General features: G+C 44.9%; 1 protein-coding gene across 1 annotated transcript; it reads left to right on the forward strand.

The window, feature by feature from the left end:
• The first annotated feature begins 1,886 nt into the window (after positions 1–1,886).
• Positions 1,887–14,266, forward strand: SQSTM1 (sequestosome 1). Its single transcript, XM_069199506.1, has 8 exons — positions 1,887–2,685; positions 6,059–6,151; positions 6,248–6,465; positions 8,458–8,668; positions 10,662–10,751; positions 10,998–11,314; positions 12,523–12,739; positions 13,264–14,266. The coding sequence occupies exons 1-8, from the start codon at positions 2,505–2,507 to the stop codon at positions 13,431–13,433; spliced, it is 1,497 nt and encodes a 498-aa protein (XP_069055607.1). The 5' UTR covers positions 1,887–2,504; the 3' UTR covers positions 13,434–14,266.
• Positions 14,267–24,384: the final 10,118 nt, after the last annotated feature.

Raw genomic sequence — 24,384 nt, forward strand, 5'->3', positions numbered from 1 at the left:
TGGATGATCAGGCAGGGTTCCTATTACATGATGACCCCTTCGACGTGGCATTTTGGTTCTATTGTAATTGGTAACCTGGAATGATTTTTGCTAGGCAAATTCTGCCATTAGATTTAAGACATTGTAAAGTTTTTGGTGAGTGAGACCATAGTTCCACAGTTAGTAACAGAAATATGGTCCAGGGCATGAAGGTAGGAATGGCCAAAGTTATGAATCCACAATTTGATATTTTATATTTTAGCACTATTAGACCTTCGATTATTACAAATGGGTGATTAATGGTTGTGACATGATGTCTTTGGAGGCATAATCTGAACAGTGTAGGGTTGTCTTTGAAGAAAAGGAGGATCAGTGATTTACTACATGTAGACACAAAAGACAGGAGGGGGTTCTGCTAGTCTCAGGAAGAATTCAACTATTCCCTTTTGAAGCAGTTAAAGATTTATGAGATGGAGCTGTGTGAGGTCCTGGATACAACTACTTCTGACTCTTTTGAAATACCTACTTCAAAGACTTGTGATAAAATTGTGGAGGGACATTTCCAGGCTAGGCACACTAGCAGCTGCTTGAATATCTATAAACCCTGAAGACTTAATAGAAAAGATAGACTATTGAATATTGCAATAGCACACACAGTATAGTGTGCCATACTTGCCCCTGGTCATTGACTTCAGGTGTGCACGATCTTACTATTAAAATTCTGTTTTCTGCTTAAATTATAAAAGCAGGACTGCATTGTACTCCTCTTCTTTGTTCCCTCTAATACACATTGCTCCTCAATGCATTCCAAAAAGTAGTTGATGGGAGCGGTGGCATATATCTTTAGCAGGGTGACAACACTGCTTTATAATAAATAGAATCATAGGGGCACATGCTGGGATTCCTTATATATATTGTGATTCTGTCTTGCTTGGGTTGAGTGGATGCGGATAGAGACAGACGCTAGCTGTCTCATATTTAGAAGGTTGAAGTTCCCTTGGGTGTTGCTACAGAGTCTATGTTTGCAACCTGTTGTATTATTTTACAACACTGTGCCCTGATGATGGTCTGACAGACCTCTGAGTGCCACCACAGACCGAAACGTCAACATTACCTTCTCATTTCGCAAGCTGAATTGAAAGCTCATGATATTACTTGAACTGGGATTGAAAACCAGGCAATTATTGTGCAAGACTGTCAAGAGGAGGGTTATAACCCCTTCTCGGATCTTCTGTTGGGATACAATTGTGTGATCTAAGGGGGTTATATCCTGTGGGATGGACATTCATTGTATTCGTTGTACATTTTTTTTTTACTTTCTGAATCCTATTGATTAATATATTAGATTTGAACAGTACAGAGTTGTCTTATTCATAAATTGAAGACTGAATCTTATGTACACAAATTATATCTCATTTTCTTTAGGAGCATTTTTAAGTGATGGATTCCTAATATATGCATGAGTAGGCACAATACTACACTGAGAGTCCAACTTTGAAGTGCGATGACACAGCTCTGTAGTAAGATGGTTTCTGCTGCATTGGTTTGGCTCTGCGCCCGACTAGAATGACAGAGCTAAACTGGGTTAACGTAGTTTTGGACTGGGATTACATTAGGCAGATTTACGTACCAAGTAGCTTATACTGTCGGGGCCTACTTCATTGATTAAAAGTGTTAACCACTGCCATATTGTATCCCAAAATGAATCCCCTGAAATGTCTGTGTACGGGAATAGATGGACAGGCGGAAGGGGACTATGTGCCCGATAGCTTGATGGGATTGGCCAGCTGCTACACTGATTCGCTGCAGGGCCCTCAAGTTTTAGGGTCAAATACTAACAGAGCAGCACCACAAGGTGTCCCCAAGAATCTCCCAGATATGCATTGACCGTGTGCTGACTAGGGATCCCCTTAAACTTTGGAGGTCGCCCTGAAGGGTTGCTACTTCGCAGGGGCCCCCTTACGCTCCTGCAAGGTCGATTTGTCCTTTCGCTCTTCGAGTGGTTGATAAAATGCTCACACTATTGCGTTGTTATTCAGGCATCAAAGGATGCAGTACTTTCTGCCACACGTCAAGACAGAAACAGTAAACCTCCAAGCAGGTAAACCTTCTTCGTCATCGTGACTGGGCACAAACGGGAGCCTCAGCCGGTCGTGTGTTTAAGTCCCCCTTGCGGTGTCACCGTGACGTCAGCACAACACTCCTGATCGGGGTGAGGCCGGCTGCAGCAGACCGCCTTCGGGTTTGCAGGGCGCAGAGAAGGAGCCAGAAGGGCTGTCCGGCCCGAGAGGGACTTTCCCGAGACCCTCCTCCAAGACTTATAAGGGCCGCCCGGGACCGGGAGCAGGCAGAGCTCGCGCACCGCCCGACGCTGAGGTTGTTTACTGGGGCTTCGCTTGACCTGACAGCTGCGTCATAAACCGCCGGGTGTTAGGATACGAAAGTTCAACGTCCTGCCTTCTTCTAAGCGCTATATTCCTCCAACACCGAAGATTCCGCACAGTCCGAGCGTCCGCTGCCCCGCCATGGCGCTGAGGGTGACGGTGAAGGCCTACCTCCTGGGCAGGGAAGAGGTGCACCGGGAGACGCGCCGCTTCCAGCTCCAGGATCCGGAGGGCATTGCCATCAGCTACCAGGACCTGCACAACAAGGTGGCCGAGGTCTTCCAGGGCCTGCGGGCGTCGACCTTCCAGATGTATTACAAAGGTAAGGGGGCGTGTTCAGATATTATATACAAATCACGTGGGCGGGCTCTGACCTAGCAGTTATGCTCTGATCTTTGTTTTGGTTGTGGTCTCCCCCAAGAAACTCTCTCGATGTTGATGATAGACACCTGGCGAGTATCGGAACATGTAATGTCTAAGTCTTAATAGGCTTTGTGTTATGTAACATTTTCACCCGTCCAGGTTTGTGGCGAACAGCACCATTGTACTACGGGGCTTGTAGGTTCTGCGTTAGACTCGCAGGTTTGTCATGGACATCAATTCACTAAATGCCATGGGTATCGGAAGTGACATCACATGCCATTTGACCTTTATTGTGATTCAAACACACATATGCTTACACACACACACACACATTCTCGCTCAGATAAACACTCTCACCCGCATGCATACCACATACATTTGAAAGCATTTTTTTTACTTACCTTAGCTGCCAGATGTGGTCATATTCCAACGAACTGTACTCCATTTTTATGACACAAATAGTGAATAGTAGTATTCACTATTTCTGTAATAAAACTTCGACAGAGAACCAGGAAAGTGGAACCCCAACCGACGTCCATTAGGACGAAGGACGAGGTACCCCTGTGTTCTAGGCACTGATTTTGCCACCTCTGAGGCCAGGGGTAGCAAAGGGCAAGTTGCGACCCTTAAATGACATCCATGAGGTTTGCCAGACAGTGTCTATACAACCATTTCCTTTGTTAAATCATGAAGCTACTCATAATAGGTAACATGAAGAAGTGCTCTGGTGTTGGAAACTGCATGGTACGCACTATACAAGACCTCCAGTAAGTGAAAACGAGTTATTCACGGACTCCATCTTTAAGAGTGGAATCTCCTAGGCACTGATGTGAGTGGAGTGGTCGGCTGAGGCAGGTGTGTCATTTCATATAATTAAGTGTGACAGCTGTTGACATGGCAGACAGCTGACCGTGGAGACACCCTGCGCATCCCGCCTTTCAAGCAAAGGGGTACTAGGAAACAACCCGACAATTCAGTAACCACCAGTCACAAACATGCCATGGAAGAAAGTAAATCCTTAATGGTTGGAGCCATACACCAGTTCCACAAGATGTCGGCATCTTAAGAGGGCACTACAAGCTACTGCCTAGGGGTGTGTGTGTGTATGGAATGCTGAAAGGAAGATGGGATGGCTGTTTGCTTTCGGCTGTGGACGTTTTATGTATGTGGAGGCAGAGGGTGGCATTTTGGTGCGAGTTCTAAGCAGGGGGCTTGTGTGGTGGGTTTACCCCTGGAAGAAATGATACGTTTTAATATGTGGGTGCAAGTGCCGTCCGCATTACGGTGGAGACTGGAGAATGAGTCGGGAGTTAGAAACCCCAGCAGAGCTGCTGCCTCCAAAGATCAAAGTATCACACCTCTTGCTTTCGCCAAGCGCCCCTTCAGGCTGGGTAGTAGTACATTAACTTGTACCGGGATCATCCTTTCGGTTGGACTGGAGAACCGCTTGTGCCAATATCTGTTGTGCACATATTGCACACACAGGTTGTGACCTATTGAGCGGTTTGCTTTCCACGATGCACCAGTTGGTCTTTGTCCTAATATCCAAGCCATCGCTTTTGCTGGCAGAAGTAAGAGTTCATTAACATTGTGCCCTTGCTTTGTACACATGAGCAGATTGTTTGTTTTTGTACGTAATGTTGGTTCGGTTAAGTCAAACGAAATTGCTCCACACCAAATAGCAGAATGAAAGATCGATCATCCCTCATCGCCTACAAATCCACTCCCACTGCGAGTTGTACCAACTTTTGTTCTTGAAACGGGTATCCACTTTTACTTCTGTATGTTATCCAGCCTTAAAATCCTCTTTCGTTCAGTTTCCGTACTCTGAGCTAACTAGGTCAGGTCATAAACGGCATTTTGTTTTTTAGCTCTTCAGAGAACGCTTGGCAAGCTACTGCAGGGCAGACGTGCCTTTTCTCCGTCTGATTTTTCACATCAGGAAGCCAAGCTCATTCTCTCTCCCTGGAGAGTGGTCAGGCTCGATCATTTTGCTTACTCCCAAAATTCAACATGAGGTTTCGTTTCAACTTTAAAAAAAAACATTTTAATTTTTTATTTAAAAATTATTATTTTGGGCAAAAACTGTTTTTTTGTATTTTGCCCGGCACTGCAGGATTCGGCTTTTACAAATCCGCAAAGATTTTGCAATTACAGAGTCCTGGTTAGGTGGGGAAAAAGTCTCATGGCTCATCCCAAACCGTTGTGAATGATAATGAATACAGTTCTTAATAGAAGTTCTAATACACGAGAAAAATGTTTTGATGTTACCTTACAAACCTTTTAGTGTCTGTTAATTAACTTTTTAGTGGATTTGTACAAAACCTATATATAATCAGTGCACCATCTTATTTGGTAATGAACTGCATGCTGGTTTTCACAAACCAGTTCACAGGTAACTGCATCGTCTTATCTACAAGGAGAACCACTTCTTTAAATGGTTGACACTAAAAATAGTGTTTTCCCCGTTCAGTTATCAGACTTGGTTATTATTCAAAATTAAGTTTAAATCACTAATGCAGTGCGCTGATATCAAGAAGATTCCTGGCGCTTAATGTAAGGGGGTGAAAACAGAAAAGCAAAAGTTAATTGTTATACCTGACAGGTAAACAGCCACGTTTTTAGGGTTTGTCCAATTGTGGAGCCAAGTTAAGACCGAGAGGAAGTGCGTTCTAGAGTTTGAGGGGCTAAGCAAGAAAATGATCCATCTGGAACATGGGAATAATGCATTAATTGCTTGATTATTAGGGGGGAGTTACATATTTGTTTTGCTTGCAATGCACACACTAAAACAAATAATTGTTGCTAGGAACAGAATGGATGGAGTTGGGCTACATAGAGCGAGACTGTGACTGGTACAGTGAGAGAAGTGACAAAATATGTGGTTAAAAGAAAGGAGGGTGCTTAGTTGCGGGAGGAAGTAATACATGAGATAAAATACTCAGGGGTACCTTGATTAGGCAGTCTTAGTTACAATGGCCCAGTCCAATCGGCATTTTCTAGATTATAGAGTATCAGTTTATAACTAAACATGAACCAGTGGCAGGATTGTGGGGATCAAAAGGCTACTTTTGAAGAAATGGTGTTAGGGCAGACTGCAGACAAGAGTCGGATCCATAGGATAAAATAAGCTGGTGTCCCTAAGTGGATCTCAGGTGGGGATTTACCTTTGGCTGGTGTGTGGATAGGCACAAAGTATGGATACACGGGGAGTGGTGTGGTATTGTCTGAACTATAAAGTTTGCTCATTTGTATATGGTTCTGTCAGTCTTCAAGGGTCTCCCATTGCCTGATTGCACTCTTTCCCTACTTCTTTTTCCCCACTTCTGCAGATGGGGACGGTGACCTGATTGCCTTCTCCAGCGATGAGGAGCTCCAGATGGCAGAGTACTACACAAAGGATGTTTTCTGTGTGTATATCAAAGGTAAGTCATGCTGAATGAAATCTTAATGTGAAAGGTGGGTGTGGTTTACTGGGTCTTTAAACCACTAACCCTGCTTTTTTTTCTTTGTTGCTGCAGAGAAAAAGGAAGGGCGCAAACGAGAATTCCATGGGCACTGTAGCCAGGAGCGACCACCAAACATGGTGCACCCTAATGTGATCTGTGATGGCTGCGATGGTCCTGTGGTGGGCAACCGCTTTAAGTGCACAATATGCCCAGACTATGACTTGTGCAGCACCTGCAAAGCCAAAGGCCTGCACAAGGAGCACCACATGATCATGTTTCCTCCAATGCCGGTGAGTGAATAGATGCTGAACTGAGGGTTTGGAAATTGGGAGCATTGACAGCTCATCAAAGGGTCGGAGGGGTAATGGCTATAAAATGAGGCTGTCAAAACGATACCATTTAGCAGCAACAGGCGGATGTGGGGGTGGGGGGCTGGGAAAATTAGAGCACTGCCTACTTACTTAAAGGCTTGAGGAGCTATTGAGAATCCAGTGCCTCTCAAAACTACTTAAATGTGGAGCAACACCGGGGGAAGATGGAGGGCTAGCTGCTGCAGAATGTGTGATGGGGTGTTTGAGGACCTGCAAAAAGTCCAGTACTAAGCAATAGCATCACAGATGGAAAGGCAAATAGGTTCTGTGACTAGGAACCTCTGAAGTTGCCAGTAGCAAGGGGTGGCATGAATAATACGGTAACCTGTTTTCAAAACAGAAGATTTTTCAAAATACTATAATACTGACTTGAATGTGTTCTGACCTATAAGCAGGGGTAGCTATATGGGTCAGAACTCCAAAATATATATAATGTCAAGCTTTACAAGCCAGTATCTTGCAATTCACTGACTCTATTCTGGAACCCAGTGTGCCGCAGAAGATTTGTATCCAGGCCCTGTTAGGAAAAATCCATAGTTGTGAGGTGCTTCAGTTCCCAGCTGTTGTAACAGAGTATACATACCACCAATATATAAATCGGACCCGAAGATCTACATTCTTTCTCGATGCCAATTAGAAAGTGACAAATGTCTGCCAGCACTATATACGAAATTGAATACATAATAGCCCAATTATTGCAATATCCTTACAACATTTATTGTAAGTTAATAAAACACTTTTACATTCTTTCTGGGGGAACTTGTACATCTATTCTGCACAGGGTAGAATAGGGAGAGCATAGGCAATCTTTTAGAGGATGCTTACACAGAACAGAGCCAAAGGCAACCTGTAGCACAGTCCTTAAATGTAAATCAAACAATTTCTACTGTTCAAATCTGTGGTTGCTTTCTTTTGCAACATGGGTTATTGCTCAGAAATGATCGAAGCTCCACTTCTAGTTTCAGCTGGAGCTGTGCAGTATCATTAATGCTGTGCTTTCTTAAAGTGGTCAAACATCTACCAGGCACATCAAAAGTAAATTGACCCTAGTTGTTTTCTCTTGTTGGCTTGTTTATGCTTGTAGTGGTTAGGATTTGTGTTAAGACAAGGCTTTTAGGTGAGGGTGCATAAACCATTGGAGTAAACATTTTGCACCAAGTCAAAATGGGTATTTTCCTGTCTAAGTATCCACTCTGTCTGCAGATACATTAATTGCCATCCACTACTCACTGCAAACTCACATAATTTATTGTCCTGGATCTCAAGGTGGTCACCGTCTTCCAGGTGTCCCCTTCCTCCAAACACTACTTTGGATGAATCCAGCAAAAGCTGTTTTCTCCTGTGGAGTAAGATGCCTAAACCATCTGTGAGAACTGTAATAGTCTTTGCACTAGGGCCCATATTTATACTTTTTATAGCGCCGCATTTGCGTCATTTTTTGACACAAACGGCACAAACTTACAAAATATAATTGTCACTTGTAAGTGACGCAAATGCGGCGCTAAAAAAGTGTAAGTATGGGCCTAAGTTTCTTGTCTACAGTATGCTAAGCTATTGAGAGTCAATTCTCACAGAACACATGGAGTAGAGAGTGAAGACGGAGTAGCTGAGAGCCATAGATAGACATAGCCTACTTTACTGAAAGCAGGTAAATGAAAAGATCTACATAAATATTGTTTGAAAGAAAGATAATTTATAAAAAGGGACACCAGTGTAAACTCTTTACTGCCAAGTCTTCTCATAAAGACCATACAAGCTCCAAATTGCACCCACAGGCTCTTGTGAGCAATAATGATTAACACAACGGACTCCTGGCTTGGGTTGGTAGGTTTATCTGTGTGTGTTTCAACTTCTGCATGTCAGAATGTTTATGATATTATGTTAAACTTCAACATCTGTCTCCCTTTTTAGGGTTTCCCACCCTGTTTCGGTAATGGCTTCATGCGTAGGATGAGGGGTGGCTTTTCACCAATGGGATTCCACAGATTCCCTCACATGCCCTGGATGTTCAATGGCCCTTTTGACCCTGCTCAATGCCCGGGACAAGCACAAGCGGGAGCCTCCGCATGCCCAGGTCAGGCACAGACAGGAGCCGGCCCACAGAATACATCAGCCGAATCAGGTATGAGACTTCAAGCTGTAGCCTACTATGCATTTAGTGTCATAGTAAGAGGCGTAGCTTCTGGAGGAGTTCAGAATGTGTCTGTACAAGCACCTCTTATGTTTGATTTAATAGACTACAATATTGCTCCATCTGAAATAAGATTCTAGGCCACGTATAGGGTTTACATGACTACTGACTTGCTTCTTAATTCCCTAAAGGCATTGCAGTTTTAGTTCATCTTTATTGAATGTGAATGCAGTGATCTAATCTGATATACTAAGGTGAAATACATCTATATGTTAAAGAAACACTATTTGAAGAGCTTGTATTATATTTTTACATTATGTTTTTAAACAATATACATGATAAATATTTTCAAGTCTCTGCTCATGCACAGACTCATAAAGCCCACTCAGACCGTTGGCTCGGCTTGTCCTAATTTTTATCTACACACTGTCCCCTATTTGTGACTCTGGCTCAGTACATGTGGCCGTCAGTCACTTGATAAAATGATTTGTAAAAGGCAAGGACTTGAAACATGGAGCTCTGCCAGCATGCACCAATTTGACAACTTGATGATCACAGCTTCTTGTAGCAGAGACAAATAACAGTGCATGCAGTGAAAATACATTTAAAATAACCGATGCCAGGGCAGGTACTCCAGGCCCTTATGTCCTAAGTGACCGTAGTCATGAGTTGCCAGGGAGCACTACCAAGCACAGGTGGGCTGGGCTGGGCAGGAGCATAGCTTCATTGGGGATATTTGGGGTGTAACATCCCTCAGATGCATTTTTGGTTTGCTATTTGGATCTGGGGGCCCTCGAGACAGGTCTGCCATGTCTGTGTCGGTTTTTCTTGTAGTTCTCATTTCACTAGTATGTTTTAACTTGTTATTGTTTTGGATTAGGATCTTAAATCTATATGTAGTGACTGGTTTAAGCACAAAAAGTGGTACATCCACATACAGAATTACTCCTTGACTTAGGCGAAATTTGCTACTTTTGGGAACTCATAAACATTGGCAATAATAGGCTTGAAACGCTGCATCAATTTCAGGTTTCCGAAGCAAATTACTGGCAAAATGTGATTGGATGCATGTTTGAAAATAGTCTAACCAGTGATAATGGCTTCAGTAGCATTCCATCCCATTGTTTCTTTGCCCACTGTGCTGCTCTAGACAGAGGCCTTCCAAATGATTATCAGTTCTGACCCTGTGTCTCATGAAAAAGGTCCATCCCCAACCTTGGTCATCTCACCCATCCACTGTGCTGCAGCCCACTGCTTTTTTAGGTTTGAAATTTGAGATTCCTACCTCCTAATCTCACCAACTAAGCTATGCCCTTCAGCACAGCTGCTATTGAAAGAAGCCTTTTATGGTACATGAAGTAAAGTGCATCATTGTTGGCTTACTGTAGCAACCTCACACTGACGGTTGCATGTTGTCAAGTTGTACTTAATCTGCAGCCACCGAGAGGTGCTGTAGTTTTACTTGCTGAGTGCTGTCTGCAGATTCGATCATTAAGAGTACCTGTGATGTGAATACCATAAAAGCCACTGAAACGGGTTGTGGTAAATGCATTAAGTTGTACCTCCACGAGCAACACATGACTGAATTAAATTCCATGAGAGTAATGTCTTGTATGACTATGATAATGTCTATCAAGGAACTGCCTGTGGTTTGACGATAGTAAATACGACTAGGAAGGAGGGCAGCCTGTTATTTGGCTGCAGGAAAATCCAAAACCAACAACTGTTTATAGACCGAATACCTGTTTGTTAGCAGCAGTTAATGTTAATAGGAGCTGCCTTTGGGATGGGAGTGAAGTAAACAATAGGAAGGTAGCTGAGGTGGTATGGAGAGAAAACTTAACTGATTATTCAGAGATAAATCTCACTTTACAAATGCAATATAAAACTAATGCGATTACCTCAGTGACTTAAAGTTGCACATGGTACTACTACATTTCCAAAGTATTGGTTGTCCATAACATTACCCCACATTTTCTTTTAGCAACTTCCACTGGTGAACAAGCTCAGGATGCCAATTTTGACTTTCTGAAGAACGTCGGTGAGAGTGTGGCTGCCATGTTGAGTCCCCTGGGTAGGTACTTTAAATAAACTGTTCTTTTCCTTGAGGAAAGCAGTCTATTGCTTTGTGATTGAAAGTATTAAACTGGTTCCTTCTAACCTTTTGAGCCTGGAGTCTTCCTACACACCCCTTTATCTCTCCCTCCCTCCAGTTTAATCATGATTTAGGTAAAATCTAGAACTGTTATGGGATGGGGGTTGGCTTGGCTTCTGTAGCCATGCAATTCAACATCTCTGTGCTGCTTTGATTCTTGAACAGGTATTGAAGTGGATATTGATGTGGAACACGGTGGAAAGAGGAGCAAGGTTACCCTTTCGCAGACACCCGAAGCTGAGGAGAAGGACTCGTCCTCCCCGCAAAGCATGCACACGGAGCCCAGTTGGGAAGGCACCAACGCCCAGCCTGGCTTTGAGAACGCAGGCAGCCAACATGAATCCCAGGACAAGGATTCTCAGCCGAGCAGCTCACCTGGGGAGCATGGGGGCTTGAATCAGGAGGCCACTGCGGAAACGGAGGACTCGATTGCAGAAAGAATTCAGCACATCGCACTGCACTCCCCTAAACCACTTGAGGAGGTAGGGTGCTGACAACTGGCACGCTCACCTTAAATGCAGGCCTTTTAAAACCTATACATGTTGCTTGGCCCCCTAAGCATGGGACGCTGCATTGATGGCTGCTGTTTAAACTGCTAGCTGTTGGTGGTGAGATAGAGGCTCTTCAACCTGGACTCTTATTGCTTATTTGCGTGCCTGCATCTCCTGCTGCATATTTGAAATCCCAGTTACTTTAATTTAAAACTTATCTCAGCAATCCTCCAAACGCTCGCTATTTCCCAGGTGGAGTCCGTTTTGGAAACGGGTATTTTTTTTCTGTACTTCATTTAATGTTTACTTTTTCACTCCTTACCACAAATCAGTGATAATAGCTTGGTCTTGACCTCTTTGGCAAGTTGGTCTTAATGGATAGACCACTTGAAAACGTGTAGGATTGCTGCAGGTTCTTTTAAAGCACCTCCGTTTCATTATTTGTCAAGCAGTTTTCCCCTGTGAGCTCTCTGGTGCACCCTTGCCTAAGATGCATCATTTATCAGATGTGTGCATCTCTAATATTGTTGGAAAATCTTTTCTATTACTGTTCGGTCGGTGTGTATCACTTGCACGGTTGCTTATTAAAGTTGTGGTAGGTCCCTTGAAGCTTACCCGAAGGATGTCACTCCGTATTTGGCACAAGAAGAGTCCTTGTGTGTAAATAATGCCCAACAGCAACATTCTGGCGTCAGATATTACAGCCCCGGAGCGGGTTGTAAAAATTCCGGCGGGCCGAGCCCTCTAAAAGGCGATCTGGTCTGTTACCACAATATCCTGTAAACTGCGAGCCCTGGAAAGGTTTCCCCAAACGCCAATCTGCCACTGTATTATAAAGCTCTGGGCTGCAGACTGTTTAAAAGCACGGTCACTAAATATGGGCCTACGGGAAATTTAATCACATCAGCAGTTTTCTCGCAATTACAATTGCTCCGTTTCACATAATATTTTTGCCTGCGGGTGACTAGTTCGCACAGAACGTGTGCTCGTACCTGTCTTCTGCTGGTATGTTACTGGACTTTATAGATGCGTATGTGCCATGCGTTAACAAAGGTCACCTCTCTGATTCTCCTCAAATCGGTGAACAAACTGGTGATATTAAAGTTTTAATGTTCGGGGTTGCGCAGCTTGAATTTAAAGAGGTGCTGGTTAGCCAAGGTTCTGTAATTTAATTTATTTCTTGCCCTTCTTGTCCCCAGGAACTGTGCGAAAGTAGCAGCCCAAACGCCAGCGGTGACGACGACTGGACTCACCTGTCGTCTAAGGAGGTTGACCCCTCTACGGGAGAGCTGCAGTCGCTGCGCCAAGCAGAGTCCGAGCAGCCATGCTCACTCGACCCCACCCAGGCCTGCAGCCCACCCAAGGAGACACCCACTGGTCTGCGAGAGGCTGCCATCTACCCACATTTACCACCAGGTATGTGTAGGCGGTAAATACCACACCCCAACTCCTTAGTCTACTCTGGGGGTGGTGAATCCCCCCCCCCCGTTAGCTGGTTTTGGCACTAATGACTTAAGTCTACTACCTAAATGATCGTTTAACCAAACCAGAGGTATACTCTATTTTAGAGTATGTATTTGGATAACGTAATGTACCGCTAACAGGTATAAGTGAAACATGACACGAGGGAACTGTGGATTTTAGTCCTCGTTTTTTATTATATAAAACAAGGCGTCTGGTCTGGGGCATGAAGACCGTCCCCTTGGTAAAATTGCCTTTGCCTTAGCATAGAAAGACTCTACAAAAGGGTCCTATTAATTACACATTGTGTCAATGGTCAGGCGTACCCCTTTTATTTATTATGCCCACCTAAAAACAGCCTCCGATACTGGGGCTATAGACAAGATAAAATGAGGTGCCCCAGCAGCCGCACTGCTGCTGGACAGAAAATGGTGTTGGAGTGTGTCAACATTTTAATTTGCCTTTCTCTTTATTTGCAGAGGCCGACCCACGCCTGATCGAGTCCCTCTCCCAAATGCTGTCCATGGGGTTCTCGGATGAGGGTGGGTGGCTGACGCGCCTCTTGCAGGCCAAGCAAGGAGACATTGGGTCTGCATTGGATGCCATCCAGTACTCTCGGAAGCAGCCATGCCCGCACCCACGCCAGTAGCAACCTATCACCTGCCGACGCAGCTTTTTGAGTTTCCCTTCTCAGGATGTCGCAGGGTTTCAGTCACACGCTTTCTGGGGTTCAAGCCTTATTACTGTTCTGTCTGCCAGTAAGAGCCTCTTGTTGCTCCAGCTGCAGCCTCTGATATGCTCATGTCATCCTCCACCGCTCCTGGGCGTTCATTGGTTCACATTTCATTCTGCCCTGGGTTTGATTGAAATGACCTACATTAGAAGTCAGCGGACAAGACCAGTGGCCAGCCGGCCACCACTATCCTGTCCAGTTAAAGATATTTACTCACTTAAGTCACTGTGCAGTAGTTTCCAAACGTGCTAGTGATGGTTGGTGCAGTGACAACCGTAATGTCCATATGAACAGTAGGAATGCATAGCAGGAAGGGCAGGGTGGCGGTCCGTAGAGAGGCACCAGAAGTTGTGGTAGTTAATGGAGGTAACAGACCTAGTCATCTATGATTTTCTAAACCGGAATAACTGGTGGAAGAGATTGAGAGCAGGCGAGTTCATAGAATATTCCGTAAACAACACACCCACCCCTTTGGAAAGGGGTAGAGAACACACAAGGGTGGTAGTGTTGGGATCCAGCGAGTTTTAAGCCTTAAAACAGCATTTTCAGATGAGAATGAAGGTGCCTCGTTAGAGAACAGTAGGGGGGTGGATCAAGAGCTCCTTTCTTACCCCCTTACCCCCACAAAATATCCTGCTGCTCCACCGACATGAGCATCCTTATTACCATACAAAGTTGTCAAGTTCATAAAAGCTATTTCTGTATGTTTTTTCTTTATTCTGTGCAAATAAATATTTCGTATTATGAAACTCTCTGTGGTGTCGTTTATACGGAATGCAGTGAATTCCAAATTTGGAGCCAACCACATGGAAAAAGCCTCATTACAGTCTTCCAGAACAGGACCTTGGAGGAAGGCAGACCGGCCAATGGAGAAATCATTATAGGTTCATACAGGCTGACGCCTCTGAAAGGTCATTAAGGATGGGGCACAGGCTAACTAGAAGCACGTAATCCTCCGGTTCCAAATTGTACCACTCGGAAGTGAAGGGTGCTGGATTACTTTTGTGGGCTCTATTCAGACGATCTGAACTGGGATCACTATGCATCTACCACGCTTCTCATAAAAAAGTAACTTCTGGTGCTAAATGTTTCATGTGCATTTCTGTAGTCTACAATGTTATTTTCATGTCTCACTATTCCTTTCTGCAATGATTTCGGAATAGCGAAACCCACTTATGTGCACAGAAGTAACTTCCCTTTGGTAGCGATCATTATGGTGAATATATGGTCCTCTGCAGAGATTTCACCTTGGTAATCGCCTCTCATACTGGTATGGTGTACTTGTTCCTCCAACAGTAACTCTCCAGCGCCACCTGTTGGTTTCATGTGGGTTTACTCTCCACCCAGCTGGACAGGCCGATACCGGTGTATAATATGAATAACCTGTGCACTGACGTCAGTCCCTGAAACTGTTTCCGTTCCCCCTGCGAGATGTGCAGAGTGGAAATAAGAGACCTTTATTGACAGTGACAATAAGACAGAACACATTTGCATATGTTGACATCTAATTATATGAAACCTTGAGTTCGATGGCATATGTTGCTGCAGATACACATGTTTGGCACAGTCCGCTGCCTGGTGTTGGGCTCGGAGTATTACAAGTTGTTTTTCTTCGAAGAAGTCTTTTTGGTCACGGGACCGAAGGACTCCTCCCTCTTTGGCTCCATTGCGCATGGGCGTCGACTCCATCTTAGATTGTTTTTTTCCGCTGTCGGGTTCGGACGTATTCCTTTTCGCTCCGTGTTTCGGTTCGGAAAGTTAGTCAGAATCTCGGAAGAAAGCGTCGGTATTGTTCCGTTCGGTATCGGGATAGTTAGGTACATCGACACCGATCATCGGAAGACTTTGGGGCAGTTTCGATCCCCCATCGGGGCCTGGTCGGCCCGACCGCGTGCGACATCGAAGCCGATGGAACGGACCCCGTTTCGTTTCTGCCCAAAATGTCACAGTAAGTATCCTTATACAGATCAGCACTTGGTCTGTAACTTGTGCTTGTCCCCCGAGCACAAGGAGGATACCTGTGAAGCCTGTCGAGCCTTCCGGTCCAGAAAAACACTCCGGGACCGAAGAGCCAGGCGTCACCAAATGGCGTCCACGTCGACAAAACAACGTTTCGACGACGAAGAGGAAACATTCTCGGTTCCGGAATCAGAATCCAGAGACTCCGACGTCGAACAACAGCAACAAACTGTGAGTAAGACGTCGAAAAGTAAATCCATCAACAAACCGAAAGCCCAGGGGACGCCACTGCCAACAGGCCATGGCTCGACCCATAAATCAGGCGACCCGTCGAAGGGGCCGAAAAAGGGCACGCCCATAGCGAAGACACCCGACTCCGGTCGAGGGACCGCTATGGAGCAACCTCGGAGCCGAGAAAGCGGCTCCGAGAGACAAAAACAAGATACCGGCACCGAAAAACATCGGCACCGAGAATCCATGCCGAAAGGAACAAAAATTCTGTCGGTGCCGAAACCGAAAAAAAGATTCTCTCTCGGCGCCGAAAAATACCACACCTTCATCCTACTCAGAGGAACAAGGACTAAGTGGCCAAATGCACAAATTTGGACAAGAGCTCCAAAGTGTAGAATCGGACTACACACAAAAGAGACTGTGCATCCAGCAAGATACAGGGAAGATATCAACCCTTCCCCCAATCATGAGGAAAAGAAGGATCGGACTTCCAAAGGATGACACACAACCACAAGCCAAAGTGGTTAAAAAAGTCACGCCTCCGCCCTCTCCTCCACAGGCATCGCCGGCACAAACACCGCCACAAATGCACTCACCAGCGCAAACTACCATAAGTCATGACGATCAGGATCAAGACGCTTGGGACCTGTATGACACCCCAGTGCCGGACAATGATCCCGAGTCATACCCCACAAAGCCGTCACCGCCAGAGGACAGTACCTCATACTCGCAACTGGTGGCTAGGGCTGCAGACTTCCACAATGTCCAACTGCATTCCAAACCTATAGAGGATGATTTCTTGTTTAACACCCTCTCGGCTACACATAGCCAATATCAATGTCTCCCAATGCTACCAGGGATGTTACGGCACGCAAAACAAATTTTTGAGGAGCCCGTAAAATCAAGAGCCATCACCCCAAGGGTGGATAAGAAATACAAACCACCACCCACAGACCCAGTGTTTATTACTTCGCAGTTACCACCCGACTCTGTGGTAGTAGGGGCAGCTCGCAAAAGAGCAAATTCACATACATCTGGCGACGCCCCACCTCCGGACAAAGAAAGCCGAAAATTTGACGCGGCAGGGAAAAGAGTGGCGTCACAGGCAGCCAACCAGTGGCGCATCGCAAATTCACAAGCGCTGCTGGCCAGATATGACCGCGCACACTGGGACGAGATGCAACTTCTCGTAGACCATCTTCCCCAGGAATACCAAAAAAGGGCGCAGCAAATAGTGGAAGAGGGACAAACGATCTCAAACAATCAAATCCGCTCTTCACTAGACGCAGCCGATACTGCAGCAAGAACAGTCAACACTGCTGTCACCATAAGGAGACACGCTTGGCTACGCACTTCAGGCTTCAAACCTGAAATCCAGCAGGCTGTCCTTAATATGCCCTTCAACGAGAAACAACTGTTTGGCTCGGAAGTGGATACAGCCATTGAAAAACTTAAAAAGGACACAGACACGGCCAAAGCCATGGGCGCACTCTACTCCCCGCAGAGCAGAGGCTCTTTCAGAAAAACTCCATTTAGAGGGGGGTTTCGTGGCCAACCCACAGACACCACCAGCCAACAATCAAGAACCACACCATATCAGGGTTCCTTCCAAAGGGGAGGTTTCAGGGGATATCGGGGGGGTCAATTCCCAAGGAGTAGGGGAAGATTCCAGACTCCAAAAACACCTCCACCTAAACAGTGACTTTCAAGTCACGCAACCCCTTCACTCAACACCAGTGGGGGGAAGACTAAGCCAATTCTACCAATCTTGGCAACAGATTACAACAGACAATTGGGTATTAGCAATAATCCAACATGGCTATTGCATAGAATTCCACAACTTCCCACCGAACATCCCCCCCAAAACACGCAAAATGTCACAACATCATTTAGAACTTTTAGGACTAGAAGTTCAAGCACTACTGCAAAAGGATGCAATAGAATTAGTACCAGTACAACAAAAAAACACAGGAGTTTACTCCCTGTACTTTCTAATTCCAAAAAGAGACGAAACATTGAGACCAATATTAGATCTCAGGACACTAAATACCTACATCATATCGGACCATTTTCACATGGTCACACTACAAGACATCATTCCACTGCTCAAACAGCAAGATTACATGACCACATTAGACCTAAAGGATGCGTACTTTCATATACCAATACACCCTTCTCACAGAAAGTACCTACGGTTTGTATTCAAAGGAATACATTACCAATTCAAGGTGTTGCCATTCGGAATAACAACTGCACCAAGAGTGTTCACAAAATGTCTAGCAGTAGTAGCAGCACACATCAGGAGACAACAGATACATGTGTTCCCTTACCTAGACGACTGGCTAATCAAAACCAACACAGTAAAAAAATGCGCAAACGACACCACCTTTGTCATACAAACCCTTCACAAACTGGGGTTTTCCATCAACTACACAAAATCACACCTAGAACCGTGTCAAACACAACAATATCTAGGAGCAACCATCAACACATCAAAAGGAATTGCCACTCCAAGTCCACAAAGAGTGCAGGCATTCCACAAGCTAATAAGTGCTATGTTTCCAAACCAAAAGATACAAGCAAAATTTGCGCTAAAACTTCTAGGCATGATGTCATCATGCATAGCCATTGTCCCAAACGCAAGACTACACATGCGACCCTTACAACAGTGTCTAGCATCACAATGGTCACAGGCACAGGGTCAACTTCAAAATCTGGTGTTGGTAAACCGCCAAACATACCTCTCGCTTCTATGGTGGAACAGAAAAAATTTAAACAAAGGGCGGACATTTCAGGACCCAGTGCCTCAATACGTTATAACAACAGATGCTTCCATGACAGGGTGGGGAGCACACCTCAATCACCACAGCATTCAAGGACAATGGGATATACACGAAACAAAATTTCATATCAATTACCTAGAACTGTTGGCAGTATTTCTAGCGTTAAAAGCCTTCCAACCCATAATAACACACAAATACATTCTTGTCAAAACAGACAACATGACAACAATGTATTATCTAAACAAACAAAGAGGAACACACTCAACACAATTGTGCCTCCTAACACAAAAAATTTGGCAGTGGGCGATTCACAACAACATTCGCCTAATAGCACAATTTATTCCAGGAATACAAAACCAACTAGCAGACAACCTTTCGCGAGACCACCAACAAGTCCACGAATGGGAAATTCACCCCCAAGTTCTGAACAAGTACTTTCAAATTTGGGGAACACCCCAGATAGATTTGTTCGCAACAAGAGAAAACTCAAAATGCCAAAACTTCGCATCCAGGTACCCACACTGCGAATCACAAGGCAATGCTCTATGGATGAATTGGTCAGGGATATTTGCGTACGCTTTTCCCCCTCTCCCTCTCCTTCCATATCTAGTAAACAAGTTAAGTCAAAACCAACTCAAACTCATACTGATAGCACCCACATGGGCAAGACAACCTTGGTATACAACTCTACTAGACCTTTCACTAGTACCGCATGTCAAACTACCCAACAGGCCAGATCTGTTAACACAACACAAACAACAGATCAGACATCCAAACCCAGCATCATTGAATCTGGCAATTTGGCTCCTGAAATCCTAGAATTCGGACACTTGGGCCTCACACAAGAATGCATGGAGGTCATAAAACAAGCTAGAAAACCTTCCACTAGACACTGCTATGCATCTAAGTGGAAAAGATTTGTTTACTACTGCCATACCAATCAAATACAACCAGTACATGCCTCTACTAAAGACATAGTAGGATACTTACTACATTTGCAAAAAGCAAATCTCGCTTTTTCATCTATAAAAATACACCTCGCCGCTATATCTGCTTACCTACAAACTACTCATTCATCCTCTCTATTTAGAATACCAGTTATTAAAGCATTCATGGAAGGGCTAAAAAGAATTATACCACCAAGAACACCACCAGTTCCTTCATGGAATCTTAACATCGTCTTAACAAGACTCATGGGTCCCCCTTTCGAACCCATGCATTCCTGTGAAATGCAATATCTAACCTGGAAGGTCGCATTTCTCATTGCAATCACATCCCTCAGAAGAGTAAGTGAAATACAGGCATTTACCATACAAGAACCATTTATTCAAATACACAACAATAAAATAGTTCTAAGAACAAATCCAAAATTTCTGCCAAAAGTAATCTCACCATTCCATTTAAATCAAACAGTAGAATTGCCAGTGTTCTTCCCACAACCAAATTCTGTGGCTGAAAGGGCACTACATACATTAGACATCAAAAGAGCACTAATGTATTACATTGACAGAACAAAGCTAATCAGGAAAACAAAACAACTGTTCATAGCTTTTCAAAAACCACACATAGGAAATCCAATCTCTAAACAAGGCATTGCTAGATGGATAGTCAGATGCATTCAAACATGCTATCTTAAAGCCAAAAGAGAATTGCCTATTACACCAAAGGCACACTCAACCAGAAAGAAAGGTGCTACAATGGCCTTTCTAGGAAACATTCCTATGAGCGAAATATGTAAGGCTGCAACCTGGTCTACGCCTCATACGTTTACTAAACACTACTGTGTAGACGTACTAAATGCACAACAAGCTACAGTGGGCCAAGCTGTACTAAGAACATTATTCCAAACTACTTCAACTCCTACAGGCTAAACCACCGCTTTTAGGGGAGGTAACTGCTTTATAGTCTATGCCAAACATGTGTATCTGCAGCAACATATGCCATCGAACTGAAAATGTCACTTACCCAGTGTACATCTGTTCGTGGCATTAGTCGCTGCAGATTCACATGTACCCTCCCACCTCCCCGGGAAGCCTGTAGCCGTTTAGAAGTAGATCATAAACCTTAAACATTTAAACATTTGTAAAAAATTATTAGAAACTCTTATCATACATACATATTCACTCCATTGCATGGGCACTATTTATACCAAACAACTCCATCCTCACCCTCTGCGGGGAAAACAATCTAAGATGGAGTCGACGCCCATGCGCAATGGAGCCAAAGAGGGAGGAGTCCTTCGGTCCCGTGACCAAAAAGACTTCTTCGAAGAAAAACAACTTGTAATACTCCGAGCCCAACACCAGGCAGCGGACTGTGCCAAACATGTGAATCTGCAGCGACTAATGCCACGAACAGATGTACACTGGGTAAGTGACATTTTCATTCATCAGGAGGTGGTATGGCAATGAGGATCCTAGGTAGATTATGTATACGCTAGAAATATCATTAGCAAACATACACAGGGATGACCAGGTAGGTGCCCAGCTGATGTCTGCCACCCAAATGCACCTGGTGAGATCTGTGGAAGCCGACATGGCACTAGTAGAGTAAGCACGAATGCCTTCTGGAGGGCCTTTTTTTGCCCTGGCATAGCAGATAGTGATACACAGAATGACTGACCGTGAAATAGTGCACTTGGTCACTGCTTTGCCTTATTTGGCTCTTGCAAAGTTCAGAAAGAGCTGTTCATCCACTCTGTTCTATGAGACTGAACACCTTGGATTCAGTCTATACAAATGCCCCTTTGGATGAGGAAGACGAATAGAAAGATCATTCTCATAACCTGCCTGATGGCCATGGGCAGTCAGAAGCTACTGCACTTCCCAGGGAGGTAATATGGAGTGCTCAAGCTCAGAGCTCAGCAATCAATCAACAGACATTGTCAATGTCCAGTCCAGTGCTCATCTTTGCAATAAAGAACTTACTTTAATCATATTAAATGAATATATAGAAGTTAGTGATTCTGGGTGCTCTTGCCTTTAGGCACCCATCTCACTTCCTCTGTTTTCTCATAGGCAATATCTCCGGGTGTGGGGCCCTTCTCTTTAGGATGAATCGGCCTCGGTAGCAGTTTGTTTCAGTTCAGAAATTAGCTCTGTCTTTTATTCTTTTCTTGGGATAGGGAAGTTCTCATGAGTCACGCACCTAAGGAGGCTCTGTCAGGCACTCGAAAGAGCTACAGACAATGGCAGTTCTGGTGTAGTCCTGGGGGTTGCTCAGCAATCTGCAGCTGTAGACACAGTCCTGGCCTGCTGTATTCCGCAGATGCTGCCCAGACCGGGCCTTCAGCAAACAGTGGTTGCAGCCACCATCTGGGCCTTCTGTGGCCAAGCAACTGAAGCCCCATCTAGGCCTTCTGTGGTCAAGCAATTGCAGCCCCACCTGGGCTTTTTCAGCAATCAGTGTGGCGGTTTATGCCAAGAACCGACATTAGCGTTGGAGGGGTGAGGCATACAGGAACTAGGGTCCTTTCAAATAGCTCTTGTGCAGTCTGCTGCTTTCTGGGTGCCCTACAGCCAACTTGGATGTGTTGGAACTCTCTCCTTGAAAATCCTCTCCTCCTGGTACACAGCTCCTCTGGCAGGAAATCCAGACTACAGGTGATGTCCTTTCACCTCTGGGAGAATGGCTGTCAGGCAGACACCAGCCCTAGATGACAACAGCCGGTCGGAATACTCTGCGAAACATTCTCTTCTTTAGTCATAAAGGACCTTAACTGGAATAAAAAAGAGTGATTTGGGTCCCACACCTATTCCCAATTTCCAGACTTGGTGTGTAGAGCCACTGTCTTAAGCTGTAGAACCGGTTTGGAGTGTGTCCTTCAAATGTCCTTTCCAGGCTGTTCTCTAGATTCAGCCTTTGTGTAGAATGATGCTTCTCACTACAGCACTGGGGTTGTCTCCATCCAACCGCACCCACAAGAGAAGCAGAAAAGAGGTGTATGATTTCTACATCTGGCTCTCATCAGCCCAACTGAAGGAGGTACTGGGTAAAGACAAAAGGGCAGGCCTCACCTGGAGACTTCCTCACCTTACACAAGAGCCTTCAGTCCCACACTTCACATCTACCATCCACCAAATGGTAGTGCCCAGGAAGAAAAACCAGCAGCTCCTACCTAACCAAACAGCCTGACAGAGTTTGTAAAGTCAGTTCTGTCTCGATTCCTTTTCCTTGCTTCAGTATCTTTGTCTCTCTCCCTCCATACACTTCCATTGTTAATTAGCACAGTCCTCACCCTCCATCTTTTGCTAGGCCAGGTCATGGGTATCCAAGATGGATCCCATTGGCCTGTATTACTCAGTTACACAAACAAGCTTTACACACTCTTGGGATGTCAGCACAAGGGTCTGAGAGTGCAGAGAGAAGTGGAACTTTACACAAGTGGGCCAGTAGGCCCTAATCTTGGTGACCTTTTTATTTAGATTAAAAGGTTTTGTCAGACTAATGCTCCTCATCAACGTATTCTGCCACCATTATTCTATGCACTGTACTCCTGACAAGGTTAGTAATCCACTGTCAGTACTGAGGGCATGCTTGGCGCACTGCTCCAGTTCTCAGAACGGGTCCAAGAACTCTCATAGTCTAGGTCTCATTACACAGACTTCGACTAGTATGATGCCAGAGCCAAAATAAGTCAGGATACCAGTTTTATTTATATAAATATATATACACACACAAACACACCCCACCCCTGTTGGGCATTCAGGGCAGGAAACACCTGCATACCATGTATTGGACATTTTTGTGCCAAAAGTGATCGACTGGGCTAATTGAAAAGCTGAAACCACATTTTGCAAGCAGGGTGGGAGGAGCTACTTGTACAGGTAGAAAACTGTGAAAAGAGAGCCCAACAGATTGCCCTACTAGATCATCCATGTCGAATCTTGAGCTAGTCAGGATCGGCTGCTCCCAATCTTTCCTCAGGTCCTGAAACCAGCTAAACCTGAAGGTATCTCCAAGAGAATCATTCAGATGGAAGTGTATGCTACCAAACCGAGGACACCTTCGGTTTTGGGTTGTGGCAAAGAGGTCCTTGGATTCACAACCCTATATGTAGAATATCATTTTTGTCACTCGTCGGTTTCTGGGGGAGAAGGTGACTGAGAGCATCCACTCTCACACTGACAGAAACTGCACAACAGGCCTCTACCCATAAAATCCCTTGATGCTGCACCAATCTAACTGCCTCCTTTATCAACCTGCCTGTGGTGCCCAACAGGATCTGAATGGTGGTCCCTGAGATGGTAACGTTAAAGCCTTCACAGGAAGGCACATCACATGCAGCTCTAGCCCATTTCTGTGCACATGCTGCTCTGACGCAGACTAATGGCCTGTGCTGTAGTGTTGCCACAGTAGCCTACACTTGCAGGGGCTGAATAGATGACCCACCTCAAGATTGGGGAGGACCAGCCACCACTGAATATCTGACTGGAATATATGCACCTGGACCAAGGGACACCCTTGATGTTGAAGCCACTGCCATAGTAGGCACCACTGGAGGGCTCCACTATTTTGTGTGAGGAACTAGCAGAGCGCACAATGCAATGAAGCCAAGCTGGCATAAGATTGGAGATGCATTTGAGTCTGAAGTCTCTTCATCCATTTTGTGTCAAGCACTGCATCTATGAAGCCAACCACTTAGTTTGAGTGAAGTGGGATATTGACGGTAAAGCCCAAATCACGGAGAAGGCTCATCTTGCCAAAGATGTTCCTTAACCAGCTTCGGGACTCTGCAGTCACCAGCCAGTCATCCAGATATGTAAATACATGTATTCCCAACCATCTCAGAGAAGCCATCAAAACTACTAACACATTAGTGAAAATGCAAGGTGCATTCATCAGCCTAAGCCGCAAGACTGTGAACTGATAGTGCTGGTGTCCCAGGGGAAACC

Source organism: Pleurodeles waltl, chromosome 7 (genome assembly GCF_031143425.1).
Source record: "Pleurodeles waltl isolate 20211129_DDA chromosome 7, aPleWal1.hap1.20221129, whole genome shotgun sequence".
In the NCBI taxonomy this organism is placed as follows: Eukaryota; Metazoa; Chordata; class Amphibia; order Caudata; family Salamandridae; genus Pleurodeles; species Pleurodeles waltl.

What these genes read in the sequence shown, in the direction of transcription:
- SQSTM1 (XM_069199506.1), top strand. Translation starts at nt 2,505, where the DNA reads ATGGCGCTGAGGGTGACGGTGAAGGCCTACCTCCTGGGCAGGGAAGAG. An exon ending in GAATACATCAGCCGAATCAG is followed by an intron (nt 8,669 to 10,661) that starts GTATGAGACTTC and finishes ATTTTCTTTTAG; the next exon opens with CAACTTCCACTGGTGAACAA. An exon ending in CCCCTAAACCACTTGAGGAG is followed by an intron (nt 11,315 to 12,522) that starts GTAGGGTGCTGA and finishes TCTTGTCCCCAG; the next exon opens with GAACTGTGCGAAAGTAGCAG.